This window comes from Staurois parvus, unplaced genomic scaffold (assembly GCF_062004578.1).
Source record: "Staurois parvus isolate SC_StPar_1 unplaced genomic scaffold, SC_StPar_1.0 ptg000500l, whole genome shotgun sequence".
Taxonomy (NCBI): Eukaryota; Metazoa; Chordata; class Amphibia; order Anura; family Ranidae; genus Staurois; species Staurois parvus.
The window spans coordinates 678240-695699 of NW_028318296.1; the positions used below are offsets into that span (position 1 = coordinate 678240).

Sequence of the window (17460 nt, forward strand, 5' to 3'; positions counted from 1 at the left end):
TATATGTTGTATTGTCCTTGGGGCAAATCACTTCCTTCGCCCTCCTCCTTCTCATAACCGAATGGGCTCACAGGAAGTGCACTGAACGATGTGGAAGACTGGTGTCATGTAGTGGGCAAAGGAAAAGTAGTGCTGGAGACTGCTCCTGATGGAAGGTGAGTATGGCCACACAATCTAGGATTTTTATTCTTCTAAAATGATAGATAACACATTTTTACAAAATTAGGAAATTAGAGTCCTAGTTTGTTCATGTTCTTCAGTTTTGTTTGTTACTTTGTTACTGCTCACACCTGCATGCACAGTGAAATGGTTAGTGTTGTCTTATATTAACTAGTGGTCGACCGCAGATAGACAAATGACGGCTGCACTGTGGCCGGCCAATTCTGGGAGGGTGTCATATGACGTCCTCCAAGAACGCGCTCTCCTGCATGCCCCCGGGGGCGCGCACCCGGCAATCTCTGTGATTGCTGTGTCCTATGGACACAGCTGATCATGTGATCTGGTAAAAATCCAATCACAGCGGCCTTTTACCACATGATCAGCCATGTCCAATGACATGCTGATCACCGGGAAATTCAATTGTTGGTTCTCGGCTGCACTTTCCTCACGCTGTCAAAGCGTGGGGAAAGTACTGTTGAGAACCAGCAGTTGTCAGAGCAGGGATCGGCACAGATCATTAGGGCACTGATGATCAGTGCCCTGATGATCGGTGACCAGCAGTGCCACCCACCAGTGCCGCCCTCTTGTGCCCAGCAGTGCCACCCACCTGTGCCCAGCAGTGCCGCCAGTCAGTGCCCAGCAGTGCCGCTAGAAGGTGCCGACTATCAGTGCCCACTATCAGTGCCAGCTCATCAGTGCCGTCTATCTGTGCTACCTATCTGTGCCCATCAGTGCTGCCTATCAGTGCAGCCTCATCAACGCACATCAGTGAAGGAGAAAAATTACCTGTTTGCAAAAATTTTTTAATGGAAACAAAGAAACTTTTTTTTCAAATTTTTTGCTCTTTTTTTGTTTATAAGGCAAAAAGTAAAATACCCAGCGGTGAGTAGATACCACCAAAAAAAAACTAGACAATTCTGGTATTGAGTGGCAAATGCCAGTCAAGCTCTATGGTGCCAGGCAGTGAGCACAGGACCCACTAGAAGACATCGGGCCCTCAGGCCACCCTCATGGTCTGTTTCTGATTGTTTGGTCAGAGACATTCACACCAGTGGTCTGCTGGAGATCATTTTATAGGGTTCTGGCAGTGCTCATTCGGTTCCTCCTTGCACAAAGAAGCAGATACCGGTCCTGCTGATAGGTTAAGGACTTTCTACAACCTTGTCCAGCTCTCCTAGAGTGCCTGTCTCTTGGAATCTCCTCCATGCTCTTGGGACTGTGTTGGGAGACACAGCAAACTTTCTGGCAATGGCACGTATTGATGTGCCGTCCTGCAGTTGGGCTGCCTGTGCAACCTCTGTAAGGTGCATGTATCGCCTCATGCTACCAGTAGTGACACTGACCCTAGCCAAATGCAAAACTAGTGAAAAACAGAAAAGAGGAGTAGGGAAAAAATGTCAGTGGCCTCCACCTCTAAAACCATTCCTGTTTTGGGGGTCATTAATACCAAAGCAGCTGAAACTGATTTACAACCCCCTCTGCTACTTAACTGACCAGATCAATATCCCAGGAGTGTCATTGACTTGATGCTATACTCTGATTAAAAAGTGTTCCTTTCATTTTTTTGAGCAGTGTATATTGTTTTAAACATTACTTAGTGCTGTATGTTATTGTGTTTCTTTCCAGGTGGATACGTTATCATCCTGGAAGGGAATCCAGCCCCAACCATGAATAAGAGTTTGACAAAATTCAGTTTTAGAAAATTCTTGTCTGAGCTAAATGATTTCGGTCTCATAAGTGATTTTGTCTGGGATACAAACACAATCGGCCTTTCCATGGTGAACGAAGTCCTGTGGGCTACAAGTGCACAACATGAAGCGTACCACAGTATGTGTGATGACTTCTATCGACTCCACTATATATTTATAAAATGCAAATTAAAATACCTTTTCACCTCCCAGGGCTGCTGTTAGAAATCACGGGGCATCTCCTCAAAAATATCAAACTCATAATTTTACTAAACATATACCTAAATGATTATTAGTAAACACAAACACAACATAACTTATGAAATTCCTGCTAAATCTAAAATATAAAACTGTATTGAAGTAAAAACAAAAGCTCTGTGTGTAACTGAGATCTTGGGGTTCATTCACATGTGCGCTGTAGCCTGTCCAGTGTGAATCAATTGTTTTTGTGGCTAGAGCTGTGTGCAGGCAGCCTATGTTATGTTATGGGTACGGACACAACCTCAGGCATAGCTCCCAACTGTAATATGTCTCTTTATTAAAGTATATATGTAGGAACACTCACATAGATAAGGTAATTGTAAGCATAAAAACCGTGGTTAACAGTAAGGTGGTATCCAGGGTGAAGAGCCGTCATCTATTTGCAGTATGGAGAGCTGCTTGAAAAAGGAGCGCACTTCCGCCTTCCACGGCCAGCGCATGCTCCGAAACGCGTCACAGTGCACCTCGGGTACCTGACGTCATCACGGCCATCTGGCTCTGAGGGAGGACGTGCACGCCAACCGGCCTCACCGCTGTTCCCCTCCAGCCACAACGCTTCTCCAGTAGCAAGCTGACCTCTCCATACTGCAAATAGATGACGGCTCTTCACCCTGGATACCACCTTACTGTTAACCACGGTTTTCATGCTTACAATTACCTTATCTATGAGAGTTTTCCTACATATATACTTTAATAAACAGAAATATTGCACTTAGAGGCGCTTCTCTCCTTCTCTCACCTACAGAGTCTGCTACAGTCTATTTGGAAGCCTTGCCCTCAGTGCTACACGGATCCCCACGCTCTTCATATAACAGCCATAACCACCACAATTACCCCATACTAAGAGTACCCAGGACTTCCAGCAGTGTTTGTGCTGATACACCCCCCTCATTTTTTCTTAATAGCTCCCAACTGTCCTTGATTTCAAGGGACTGTTCCTGATTTCGAATGTAGCACTACCCCCATGAGCATTGCTTGAGTAATAAGTTTGGGATCCCTGGCAATCTGAACCCCCTGTTGGAGTCCACCCTCTGCTGACACCAATGTACTCTGCTAACCCAGATAATTCACACCTGCAAAATGGACTCACACACAGAGTAGTATAAACCAATGTGACGTTTATATTGAATTGCAGGGTAACTGAGTCAAGAATAACAGAATAGCATTTAACTTGATAATAACTCTTATCAAGGTCAGCAACTATGAACCAATGTATATCAACATACACAATAAATAACAGTATTTACCCTCTAGGGGACCACCCACAGTACATATACTGCAGCAAAGTGGCCCCTGTGCACAGGATCAAGTTTATAAACGTCATCCTGTTTACTTGGTAGGGGGCTGTCCTACCCGCAGCACCGATCACGGCCGCGGGTGTCAATCACCGGGTCCAGGCCAATATTACCAGCCGGAACCCGGCGATTGCCGGCAAACACTTACAGGGAGCACAGCTGCATTGTTTTCAATGGAGCTCTCCTCCTTGTCAGTTTTCAGCACACTGTTCCAGATTGCTGAGTTCAGTTTTCCTGAACAGTGTGTAACAGTGAAGCACACACCCCCGCCCCCTAGTAAAACACTCCCCTCACACAGTTAACCATTTGATTGCCTTTTAATGTGAACCCCTTCCTCCCCAGTGCCATTTTTTTTTGCACTGATCACTCTATTGGTGTCACTGGGGATGTCAGTGACCCCAAGTCAGTTCCCCCCCAGTGTCAGAATGTCTGGCTGTGTTCTGCATGAGTTCCACCTATACATCCAGAACCTTCCTAGATTGCTTGGATACAGAGGAAGTCAGAGGTAGAACTAGCAGCACTTGAACACGCTGAGCAGGCATTACTAAACAATTGCAGCTCTCTCTTAAGCAGGAAGCCTAAGTAAATTCTCCTAACAGTTGTCCTATCAAGCAGGGGAACCAACTGTACTCTTCTTATCCTAGCTCCTATCTAGGAGGGTGCTACATACTATTTAAATGTCATTTTTCTTGGAGTTGGGCTTTAGTTATAAAGATTTTGAACTATAGACTGTAGATGTGATGTGTACATAGATGTGCAAAGGTTCTGGCAAAAGTGTGAATTTTCTTGAAACCTTCTGTAATTCCCAGGTTTCCATACCAACTCTCTGGAAAAACTACCTGACACCGTCAATAAAGACAAGAGAAAAGAGCTCCTCTCTGAAATAGATGGAATGGAAGAGGATATCATGATATATGAGCCGTGTAAGTGTTTTCTTTTAATATATATGTTTACAGCTGCACAATCTGCACAAATGATACATCTGTTAGGACATATAAGTTTGTGGGAGACATTCACATGAATTCAAAATACTTGTAATGACACCGTTCTGGTAGTAGTTTCCTTAAGAACTACCTGCGCCTAGCTCAGACAAGCATTTGCACCAGTGATTGTAACATTATCCACACATGCTCCAAATTCTCCCAGCTCCAACTACCACCATATATACTGCGAGCAGGCAGCACACCCAGGCCTCGTTCTGCTGGGTAACTTGATTGACAGCTGTACTTGGAAGTGAAGTGGGAGCCGTGGCCCTGCTGTTAATAGAAATTGCATTGTTTCCTTTGTTAATGTAAGTGCATTTTTAACCACTAAGGGGCGCCCGCAGTACATATACTGCTACAAGGCGGCCCCAGTGCGCAGGATCACATATATAAACGTGATCCTACATTTTGGGGTAGGGGGTGCACGCGACCATCCTACTCATGGCACCGATCGCAGCCGCAGATGTCAATCACCGGGTCCTGGTCAGTGATTACCTGCCGGAGTCCGACAATTGCCAGCAAACACTGACGGGGAGGAAGGCTGCATTGTTTTCAATGGAGTTCTCCTCCCTGTCAGTTTTCAGCACACTATTTCGGATTGCTAGGCACAGCCTTCCAGATCAGTGTGTAACAGTGAAGTACACCCCCGCCCCCTAATAAAACACTCCCCTCACACAGTTAACCCTTTGATTGCCTTCAAATGTTAACCCCTTCCACCCCAGTGCCATTAGTACAGTGTCAGTGGGGGTTTTTTTTGCACTAATCACTGTATTGGTGTCACTAGGGATGTCAGTGACCCCAAGTCAGTTTCCCCCCAGTGTCAGAATGTCTACCGCAGTCCTGCCATAAGTTGCTGATTGCAACCATAAGTCGCTGATCACCGCTATTATTAGTTTAAAAAAAAAAAAAAATCCAGTATCTATACTGCCATTTGTGCGCACTATAACTTTCATGTAAATCAATTACCGTATTTTGCGGCGTATAAGACGACTTTTTACCCCTTGAAAATCTTCTCAAAAGTCGGGGGTCGTCTTATACGCCGGTATACGGCATGCTGACACTTTTTAGGGGCCGCCGCCCCCCCTTCCAACGGAAGGGACACTAAGTACAGGGGTGGGCAGGGGCTGCCGTCTCTTACCTGGCTCCGGTCAACTATCCGGTCCAGGAAGCGCGGCTGCTCCTTCATTCGGTTCGGCCACTGGATGTTCGCTCAGCTGCTCGGCTCCGCCTCCTCACCGGTGATTGGCCGCCAGAACTGTAGCTCAGGAAAGGCACACAGGCGCAATGTTGGGACACTGTTCCTCCCACTGACACCAATGTTGGGACACTATTCCTCCCACTGACACCAGTGTTGGGACACTATTCCTCCCACTGATACTAATGATGGGGCACTATTCCTGCCACTGATACCAATGATGGGGCACAATTCCTCCCACTGACACCAATGATGGGGTGCTATTCCTCCCACTGACACCACTGATGGGGCATGATTTGTCGCTCTGACACCAATGATGGGGCCATATTCCTCCCACTAATACCATTGATGGGGCACTATTCCTCCCACTAATACCAATGATGGGACACTATTCCTCCCACTGACACCAATGATAGGGCATGATTCTTCCCACTGGTGTGCATTGGAAGAGGGGTAGTCTTATACGGCGAGTATAGCCCAAACACTACATTTTAATAGGAAAAGTAGGGGGTCGTCTTATACGCCCAATCGTCTTATACGCCAGAAAATACGGTAATTTACACGTGTTGGGATTTTTCTTAGCAAAGACATGTCGCAGAATACATTTTGGACTAAATTTATGATGAAATTTGATTTTTAAATTTTATTACTGGACATGTTTTATAGCAAAAAGTCCAAAATATTGTTTTTTTTTCTCAAAAATTGTCGGTCTTTTTTTTATAGGGCAAAAAATAAAAACCGCACAGGGGATCAATTACCACTGAAAGAAAGCTCAATTTGTGTGAAAAAAAGGACGTAAATTTAATTTTGGTGCAGCATTGCATGACCACGCAATTGTCAGTTAAAGTAACACAGTGCTGTAACGCAAACCGATTCTGTAACCACTTCCTGACCACCCTATACAGAAATACTGCTACAGGGTGGCACGGGTGTGCAAAATCACATATATATAATAAATACGTGATTCGCGTACCCGTGCTTTTCATGCTCCTCCCAGATGGCGTCAGATTGCATGTCAGTACACCAGTAATCACATTTAACCCCTTGTTTGCCAGGAACACGCTCATACACAATAAACCTCCATTGCTAGTGTAGTGTCTGAACGGATCAATATCTTTGATTAGATCAGCACTATACCAGCATTCACATTAGTATAGTGTTCCCAAAAACACAGCGTTAACGGGATCAGCCCCAGCACCTGCCAGCACCCGGTTTTCTCCCCCAACAAGTGCAGTGTCAGTAGGTCACTGTCACTTGATACATTGCACACAAAACCGCAGTGTTGGCAGAATTAGGCCTGATCTCTGTTAGCACTTTCCGGTAAATTTTGATGACTCTCATAGGCAGCAGAGTGCCAGTACTAGTGCCACGCTACCTTTTGGTGAACTGGCGAGCACTAGTGGCCTAGTACATCCTGGTCTTTCACATACCTCTTAGATTGTAAGCTCCCAGGATCAGGCCCTCCCAACCCTCTTGTATTGAACTGTATTGTTGCTGTATTGTCTCCCGTTATATTGTAAAGCGCTGAGCAAAATGTTGGTGTCATATAAATCCTGTATTATAATAATAATAATACCAGCACTGCAGTATGACTTGGTGACGTGGCGAGTCCCATAAGTGTAGTACAATCTGGTGCGGAGGCGAGCACAAGTATTGTCCCGCAACCAGCAAGAATTCGCACACAGGCCCGTAGAGCACCTAGTATCCTTCCGGTTGTGCTTGCAGATCCCAATTGGTAGCCCACCCGTACTTCCCCCATTCACTGACCAATCTGGAATTCAGGTGGAAACAGCAAATTTAACTACTCCCCTTGATTTTTGGAGCTGTTTTTCACAGAAGATCTGTATGCATTGATTGTGGATCAAAACAATTTATATGCACAACAATTTATTGCCGCCAACCCAGATTCAAATCTTGCCAGACCATTCGCATGGAAACCCATTACGGTTTCAAAATTTACATTTTTTTGGGGTCTAACCCTCAACATGGGCATTACTAAAAAAAAATGAATCGCGGTTGTATTAGTCCACAGACCCGAATCATCATATGCCCGTGTTCTCTGCAGCCATGGCCAGGCATAGAAATGAGAGTATAATGTGTTTTATGCATTTCAAAGACAATACATTCTGTCGTCCTCGGGGTGACCCTGAATTTGACCGGCTCCACAAAATTCAGCCCCTCGCAAATCACCTTAAACAAAAATTTGCAGATATCTATACTCCCCAGCAAAACATCTGCATTGATGAGTCCCTCATTAATTTTTCTGGCCGCCTTGCATTCAAACAATTTCTCCCCAGCAAGCGTGCCAGATATGGGGTCAAGATGTAGAAGACCTGTGAGAGGACAACAGGCTATACATATAAGATTTGGATTTACGAGGGAAAAGATAGTCACGTGGAGCCCCCTGGATGCCCAGACTACATAGGGAGAAGTGGCAAGATAGTTTGGGACTCGGTGTCATCCTTTTTATTATGGGGTACCACTTATATGTGAACAATTTTTATTCAAGCGTGCCACTATTTAGACATTTGTACAATCTTAGAACTGGTGCAGGTGGCACCCTGTGACCTAATGTGTGTCCACCATTAGAAGTGGGTGGATGCAGGGCGGTGTATTCTAATGGTGGGCATACCACACACTAGTAGAGATTTCTTTTAATTTTTTCATTCAGTCCACAGGCTGCATCCAAAAAAAAAAACATAGCATCCCAACAAGGATCAGCAATGTACTGGTACATTCCTGGATTTTTAATGGTTATACATACTGGTACATCCCTGGTTATACCAGGATGATGCCTACAGCTGCAGGCATCATCCTGGCATCGTATTTTTCAGCCAGCGATCTGCTGTCATGTAAAAGCAATCCTAGTGGCTAATTAGCTGCAGGATTGCTTTTACAAGCAGTGGGAGATGATAGACCCCCTCCCCCGCTGCCTTCCACGGTTTTCTTGGGCAGTCCCGTGCCAGCGGGGGAACCTGAGAATGCAGCCAGTGTTTCTGCCAGCTGATCATAGAGCTGATTGGGAACCAAAATGGAGCCAACCATCTCTACAGTATAAGAAATGGGAAGCCTCGAGCATTTCATCACTTCAGTTTCGCAGGATATAAACAGCACCATTTGTAAATTGGGAAAGCATCTGATCACACCGATCTTGGTTTGATTAGGTAATGTAAGGGCAGAGGAGATATCCAGAGTCTGATAGACCCCAGATTTCTCAAAAAAGAATATATGACAATGCCCATTGAAGTTATAGGGGATATTTGCATTCCCTGTGATAGCATTAAAAGTGCTAAAAAAAATGAAAGGAACAGTGCAAAAATAATTCAAAAAATCAAAATAACTAAAAAAAAAAAACTCGCAACCCCCCCCTCCCCCATGTACGCACACCTGTGTGTGCGAGCATTGACCCTGCGCCAGTATGTAAACAGCGGTTGCACCATGCATATGAGGTATCGCCGTGAATGTCAGATCAAGGGCAGTAATTCTAACACTAAACCGCCTCTGTAAATCTAAAATGGTAGCTTGTAGAGGCTTTTAAAACGTTGCCTATGGATATTAAAAATGTATGCAGTTTGTCACCATTGCACAGGGCATGTGCAACTTTAAATCATGTCATGTTTGGTATCTATTTACTTGGCATACCATCTTTTATATGTTACCAAATAATTGGCCAATATATTGTGTTTTTGTGTATTAAAAGTAAAAAAAGGTTGTTTTTTTATTTGCTTTTCAAAAATCACTGCGTGAGTATTATATGACATAAAAAATTGTAGCACCCATCATTTTATTCACTAGGGTGTCTGCTTTACAAAATATATAATGTTTGGGGTTTTAAATTAATTTCCTAGCAAAAAAACTGATTTTTTTCATGTGACCAAAAAGTTTCAGAAAAGGCTTGATCTTCAGGTGGTTAGAAGAGTGAATGATGTGTGGCATAAACTTCTTATGCTGGGCCCCCCAAAGCGACCCCTTTTTGGAAAGTAGACACCCCAAACTATTTGCTGAGAGGCATGTTGAATCAATTATTTTTTTACCACAAGTTTTAGAGAAATTACAAAAAAAACATTTTTTTTTACACAAAATTGTCACTTAAATGATTTACTGCTCACACATGTCATGTGTATATGTGCAATTACTCCCCAAAATACACTCTGCTACTTCTCCCGAGTATGGGGGTACCACATGTGAGAGACGTTTTGGCAGTCTAGCCAAGTACAGGACCCCAAAATCCAATAAGCACCTTCAGGCTTTTAAAAGGGCTTTATTTCCTCATTACACTTCCTGACTACCTATCAGCTTATTTTGCAGATCTTGTCTGTTGCCACAAGTTTTTGGAAAATGAAGAAAAAAAACAAAAATATATTTTTTCTTTTCTTTTTTTATATTTCAAAACCTTGTGAGAAAAAATGAGATCTGCAAAATACTCACCATGCCTCTTTTTAAATTCCTTGGAGTGTCTACTTTCCAAAAGTAGACCATTTGGCGGGGTTTGGTGCTATCCTGACATTTCAGGACCTCCGAAACTGTGATAGGTAGTGAGAAAGAAATGAGGAAGTTACGCACTTTCCGTGCTTCAAAGTGGTCATTGGATTTCAGACTCCTGTATGCTGCTAGGCTCCCAAAACGTCTCACACATGTGGTATCCCCATAGTCGGTAGAAGTAGCAGAATTTATATTGGGGTGTAATTCCACATATACCCATGGCTTGTGCGAGAAATAAATCATTTAAATGACAACTTTGAGTAAAAAAAGAAAAAAAAATGTTTTTCATTTTCCAGAAACTTGTGTAAAAAAAATAAATCTTCCATGGACTCAATATACCTCTCAGCAGATAGCTTAGGGTGTCTACATTCCGAACCTTCCTTTACATTTGCTTTTCTGCACACAAAAATTTATAATTTTGTCTCACTGAGACTACGGACATAGTACAGGGGATGACCAGGGACTGCGGACATAGTACACGAGATGACCAGAGACTGCGGACACTGTACAGAAGATGACCAGAGACTACGGACACAGTACAAGAGATGACCAGAGACTGCGGACACAGTACAGGAGATGACCAGAGACTGCGGACACACTACAGGAGATGACCAGAGACTGCGGACACAGTACAGGGGATGACCAGAGACTGCGGACACAGTACAGGAGATGACCAGAGACTGCGGACATAGTACAGGAGATGACCAGGGACTGCGGACATAGTACAGAGAGAGCAGAAGCAGAGAGAGCAGTATGTGTTGAGATGACCTGTCTTTTCTGGTTGTATTCACTATGGATCCCATCATGAGCATAATGCGGCACGTTCTACCATTTTTTCCTTCACGCAAAACCTGGAACTAACTGCGCTGGTGTACCGGGCTCATTTGAATACATGGAAAAAGCTTTGCATGTATATCTGATGATGAAAAAAGGCTCTGGACAGCATTTGGTTATGGAACAGTTAAAAACGCTTCTAACCGCAAACGCTTATTTATACAGTTAGCCGCATTTACAAGCGTTTGACATTTGAAACGTTGATAAGATCTACTCCTGAATGCAAGTTTGCTGCGTTCAAAAAAATGTCTGTAAACTCAACTGCCTGTAAATGACATAGTGTACATGGACACATAGAAACACATTAGGGAGGGTTCAGGGGCTGCTGAAAAAAACACAGAAAAGCTCCTGAACGTGAGTTTATCAGCTGCAGTGTACATGAACCCTTCTTCTTAGGCAAAGCACAAGCGGATAATGACAAGTAGCCTGCTGAGTAAATCAATCACTTGCTTGTTATGTCAATGGGCACTTGTCACACTAATTGTGTAGCGCGGTATCCTGAGATTGGGATGGATGGTATCTGTGGTGTAAATGTTCTCCAGCAACACCGCCGGCACTTGTGGACAGTGTTCACTATTATGGATGAGGGTGTAGCTGTAGTGGCAGCCAAGCAATGTTCACTATGGCAGTGAGGTACATTGGGTTTCTCTCACCCGATTTACTTTGGATTAGCAGGGTGTGGCGGTCCATCTCACCCGCAGAACAGGAACAGTCCTCGGCCCCTCCGGTTCAGGCCTGAAGCTATGCTTTCTCTCTTTCCTGCTGTCAGGGTGTTCGGCTTGCAGCGCAGTAGGCCAGACCATCAGCAAACTTCTCCACCCTTTCTCTCTCTACTGGCTCCATGGCCTAATTTGTCTCCTAACGATCGAGACTCAGGGCTCCCAATTCTGGGTCACATGATAGCTGTGATAGCCACCGATTGGCTATCACAGTGATCAGTCACTGTACAGCCCGGCCCCCTTGTTTTTTATCGCTGCGATTGTCAAGAGCTGGGGAATTTATTTTGGTTGTTCTTTGGTGATGGGGGGGGGGGGGCATCTTATACCAACATACTTTAGCTAATAGGTGTTCCTCCTTCCCATCTCAAAATGTTGAAAGGTATGCCTCAGGTCCTAATCTGACAGGTGTGTGGCCCTAAACACAGACAGTGTACATTCGGGGCCCCTCACCCACACCTGCACACCTGTCTAACTAACACCTGTGGCTGTTGGTGAATAGCAGGTGACCCGTTCAAGTGAATAGCGCTGCTTTGCAAGTGCCCCACAACTGCATGCATTGCATATGGTTGCAGCGCGCTAGTGCAATACAATGCCTCCTCTCTGCCTGTCAAATACTCTCTGAGGAGCAAAGGGGAATGGTAAGGGGTAGTTGGGGGAACACCAGGCACACAATGGAAGGCTACAGGAAAGGGTAGTTGGAAGGATATCAGGCACACAGTGGAAGGATAAAGGGAATGGGTAATTGGGAGGATAGCAGGCACAAAGTGGCAGGTTTAGGGAACAGTAGTTGGTAAGATAACAGGCACACAATGGCAGGGTACAGAGGGGTGTAGTTGGCAGGATAGCAGGCACACAGTAGAGGGTTACAAGGAGGTGGTAGTTGGTAGTGTAGCACTACCCCCTTAGGAGTTACTGAAGATTTGGGTCCCCCTATAGTCCTGCACAGCCAGGCAACACGCATTTCCTTCTAGCCTTGCACTCCAGAGACAGTAAACAGACCTTGAACTTGTTATTTTTTTGCATTTTAATATGGGATTTAAACTTGGATGGGGATGAGGGATACGTGGGATGCCCAAGGAACTGTTGAGCTGAGGGTAACTTCCTAGAACTATGTACAAGTGCTCAGAAGGGATTGTTTCTTCTTGGAGAGCTATCCAGCCTTTCCTGGTATGCCACCTCAGACTCTAATCAAAAAACCCCACAAAAGGATATAGCACCTGAAAGGCTAATAAGCAGTATAAATGTATTATGGACGCAACAATAAAACAGATCATATATACAAAACAATGCACATACCCCATCCATCTCCTCCCCTTAGCCCCCTACCATCAACCAACCCCCCCCCAACAATGTCCCACACAGTCCCACCCTCCCCTCCCCCTCCCAGGGCAACCCCAGCAACCCTACAGGTCCCTCCTCCTCCCCGAAGCCAGGTCAACATAGGCTAACCCTCCACCCCATTCAAAATCCCTAAAGTCCCCCTGTCCCGTGCAGATGGACACACTCCCCGATAAGACCCTTCTGTGGTAGTGCTGATGACAGTAGGTGTGTCAGGACATGGAATCCGGCTAATGACAGAAATCCCAAAAAGTATAATAGAGTATAGATCCACAAGGTGTAGTTCCACCATGAAAGAGGAGAGCAGCTAAAGAAGGGGCAACCTGGGTTCCTCCAACAAAGTGTGACTCAGTTCATATCTGTAGTAGGTATGCCGCTGTGCTCTGAATCCTCCTATATCCTCGTAGCCATCACTGGAGCCTGTCTATGTCAAACCTTAAATCTGCGTGCACTCGTGAAATGGCAACAATTTTTTTACTTAACTTTTTTTAAAAAAAGCTCCCTATATGGTGATTTTTTGGTGACAGGTTCTCTTTTTTGAAATGTCTCACATTACATTCTCTCCGGGCGTCAATGACCAGGAATGTGTCAAACAGGGACCCAGAAGTGACATCACATCACTTCCGGGTCAGGAGAAGGGGAGGGGAGCAGATATGTCTACTCTCCTTCCTCCCCTATACCACATCCTGCCGGCACACATTGAGCCAGTCCCGGGCCCGCAGATGGGCAAGCGAAGCCTGGGACATATAGCTGGCGGGGGGGGGGAGGGTAACACTGTGGGCTGTGTGGAAGCAATCGGGTGGCAGCGCTTCCACCTGACAGGTGAGCCCTGCTGCTTGCCCGCAGCACGGCTAAAGACAAAAAAACCCTACCTGCCCGGCGCCCAGAAATACATGTCTCGGGGGTCAGGCGATATGAATTGCACATCCCTGCTATTCCCCGCTGGGGTTCTTACAGCTGATTGCAGACAGGGCTCATTTACAAGTGTGAATGCTCCTGTAAGTAAATAGCTGCCATTGACCAGTGATCTCCTCCTCCCTGTGAGCATACATTGGAAGCTGAGTCAGAGCAGATTTTATTGGCCTTCTTCAGTATTAGAACAATATTAGGATGATAATATGTTCATCTTTGTGACTAAATATTGTTTTTAAACATCACTTGCTGCTGTGTTATTGTGTTCCTTTCCATACAATGAAATTCCCCACCTGAAAGAAGAGGATCCAGACCCAACCAGGAAGGAAAGGTTACGAATGTTCAGCTTTGAAGAATTTCCCTGCTATCACAGCCATGAGATGTGTTGTAAGTGATTTTGTCTGGGAGGTGAAAAAAACAAACAAACACAATTGGCCCTTTCATGGCTCTTTCATGGCAGACACAGATTCTTGTGGGCTAAAAGTTCACTACATGAAGTGTGTTAAACAAGATGACTTCTATTGACTCGCCTATTTGTTCATAAAATGCAAAATAAAATACAATCTCACCCCCCAGGGCTGCAGCTGGACCTTGTACAGCCTGTCTGACTGGATCCCCCCAAAAATATCAAAACAAATATTTTCACTAAAAATACACTAAAATCATTATTAGCGGACACAAATACAATATAACTAATACAAAAATCCTGCTGAATCTAAAGGATAACATTGTATTGAGGTAATAAATAAAGCTCAGTGTAAATGAGGTCTTGGGGATAATTCACATAGGTGCTGTGGCCTGTACAGTATGGGTCAGTAGTTTATGGGGCAGGGGCTGTGTGCAGGCAGCCTATGTTACACAATGGGGACGCAGCACATGTATGAACACAGCCACAGCTCCTAATCTGACAGGCGTGTGGGTGCAGGTATACAGCCTTGAACAGTGTGCATTTGGTGACGCTCACCCACCCCTGTATACCTATTAAACGTAGGACCCGTGGCTGTGTGCATGCCCATAGAGTAACAGGCATCTTCAGCTGCAAAGACAAACCACTCATTCACACAGCCAGAGTACCTGTGTGAATGAGCACTTAGGGCTTGTTCACAAGTGAGGTTGTGGGGTGGAAAAACCTCACAATTGAGCTGCACTTTTACTGCTCCCCAACCACTACACCTTTAGCTGCAGAGGCATTCACTGGGGATGTACACATGCCATGATTGCTTTGCTTCATGGCTGTGGCAAGGATTATACCCCCGGTCAAACACGACCCATTCAAGTGATTGGTGCTGCTTTGCAAGCATCTCACAACGACATGCATTGTTCAGTTTTAAGTGCACTAGTGTGAGATGAAGGGGTTAAAGGTCACTGCCTATCAAATGCTTACTGAAGAGCGAAGAGTACAGGTAAGGGGTAGGTGGTAGGATAACAGGCACACAGTTGCAGGGTACAAAGAGGGGGTTGTTGGCAGGACAGCAGGCACACAGTGGCAGGTTACAGGGAAGGGTAGTTGGTAGGGTAGCAGGCACACAGTGGCAGGTTACAGGGAAGGGTAGTTGGTAGGATAGCAGGCACACAATGCTGCGGTAAAGGAAAGGGTAGTTGGTAGGGTAGCAGGCACACAGTGGCAGGTTACAGGGAAGGGTGGTTGGTAGGGTAACAGGCACACAGTGGCAGGTTATAGGAAAGGGTAGTTGGTAGGGTAGCAGGCACACAGTGGCAGGTTACAGGGAAGGGTAGTTGGTAGGATAGCAGGCACACAGTGGCAGGTTACAGGAAGGGTAGTTGGTAGGGTAGCAGGCACACAGTGGCAGGTTACAGGGAAGGGTAGTTGGTAGGGTAGCAGGCACACAGTGGCAGGTTACAGGAAGGGTAGTTGGTAGGGTAGCAGGCATACAGTGGCGGAGTACAGGAAGGGGGTAGCTGGTAGAATAACAGGTCCGGGCAGAGAGCAGTGAACTGACATGCAAGGTGTACAGGCTGACAAGGCTCAATGATTCAGGAGGAGGAGGGATGGTGGCACTAGGTAAAATCTGTCTCAGCCATCCCTGCCCCAGTTCAATCACCTCTGAAATCAGGTAGGATACGAAGGACGGTTGCTTAGGGTATGTAGCTGCCCCTCTACCTCCAAGAATTGATCCCCTGTGGCTCCCTGGACCATCTGAAAGCTGATGGGGGGAGAAGAGGAGAAGCTGATTGTGCTGCAGGGGGAGCCACAGTGGGATTGGTTTTAGCAGTAAGGCAGTACAGCCAGCCCTCCTGCTCATCAAGTGCCCGGACCACCCTGTTGAACTGATGGTCCTGGGCCCAATACAGCTGGGCCAGCTGTACCCCTTATTAGCAACCCTGCCATTACCACAATTAGTCATTATCATGCAGCTTTCCTTTTATTGTAACAAATGATATATAACATCACTGCTTACTTTGCATCTCTCTCCAAAACATCTGAGTCAGAAAAGGAAGTTAGAACCCTTTTACAATAATCAGTTTTTGAATCACTTTTGATGCCTTCACATTGACTTATAATGCAAAGTGCTTTTGAAATACCGCACCAAAGATGCAGCATGCAGGCCTATTCAAAGGGCAGTGCACCTCTTGTTTAAGAGATCTATAGGATTTAAAGGGCTACATTTTTCTTTCTCTTTTTAAACCCCAAAAGTGCTTCAAAAACTGATCAGAGTGAAAGGGCCCTTAATGCATCTGCCAGGTACTAAGATCACAGGAAAAACACAGGGAACAGATAGTTTTATTAAGTCCAGAAGCTGTCAGGATCTCTGGGTCCAGCTCTGATTGAGGTCTGAATAAGGGAGTCTCTCCACACAAGGCCACCACCCCAATATATGTTGTATTGTCCTTGGGGCAAATCACTTCCTTCGCCCTCCTCCTTCTCATAACTGAATGGGCTCACAGGAAGTGCACTGAACGATGTGGAAGACTGGTGGCATGTAGTGGGCAAAGGAAATGTAGTGCTGGAGACTGCTCCTGATTGAAGGTGAGTATGGCCACACAATCTAGGATTTTTATTCTTCAAAAATGATAGACAACAAATTTTTTAAAAATTAAGAAATTAGAGTCCTACTTTGTTCATGTTCTTCAGTTTTGTTTGTTACTTTCTTACTGCTCACACCTGCATGCACAGTGAAATGGTTAGTGTTGTCTTATATTAATGTGGAGGGTTTACTTATAAATGTATTTTCCCTCAGCAACTAGTCCAACAGTTCTTTTCCAGAGAGATGCATTTATTCAGATAAAGATATTTGCAACAGATGACAGAAATCCAAATGAATACTTGTACAACGAACAAACAACAGCCCTCAGAGTCCCATTTAAGATACTTCATATCAAACATGGAGATACTACACTGTCCAGCATGCCTTTTGGGCTTGGACAGCTGCAGTCTAATCAAAGTTGTCCAGATATTTCCTAAACTACATTCTTTTACTATTAATTAGATAAACAAGTTACCCTTTGAAGAATGCTGTTTACCATACTTAATACCCCTTTTCATGTTATTAGATAGTAGATGCTGGCCAAGTCCTCTCAGGTCTGACTGAGCAATCTGCATTTTATCACCCTTGTAATTTTGCAAATTACCTC

The 17460-nt window shown here is 45.0% G+C and overlaps 1 protein-coding gene across 2 annotated transcripts in view; it reads left to right on the plus strand.

Annotated features, from left to right (window-relative positions):
• The window catches only part of LOC149452041 (uncharacterized), an 860283-nt gene that overhangs the window by 580355 nt on the left and 262468 nt on the right, over positions 1 to 17460 (plus strand). For both annotated transcript variants that reach the window (XM_089689852.1, XM_089689853.1), the window contains 2 exons: positions 1786 to 1986; positions 4213 to 4326. In XM_089689852.1, coding sequence (XP_089545978.1) covers positions 1786 to 1986; positions 4213 to 4326 — 315 coding nt within the window. The remainder of the gene's footprint in view (positions 1 to 1785; positions 1987 to 4212; positions 4327 to 17460) is intronic.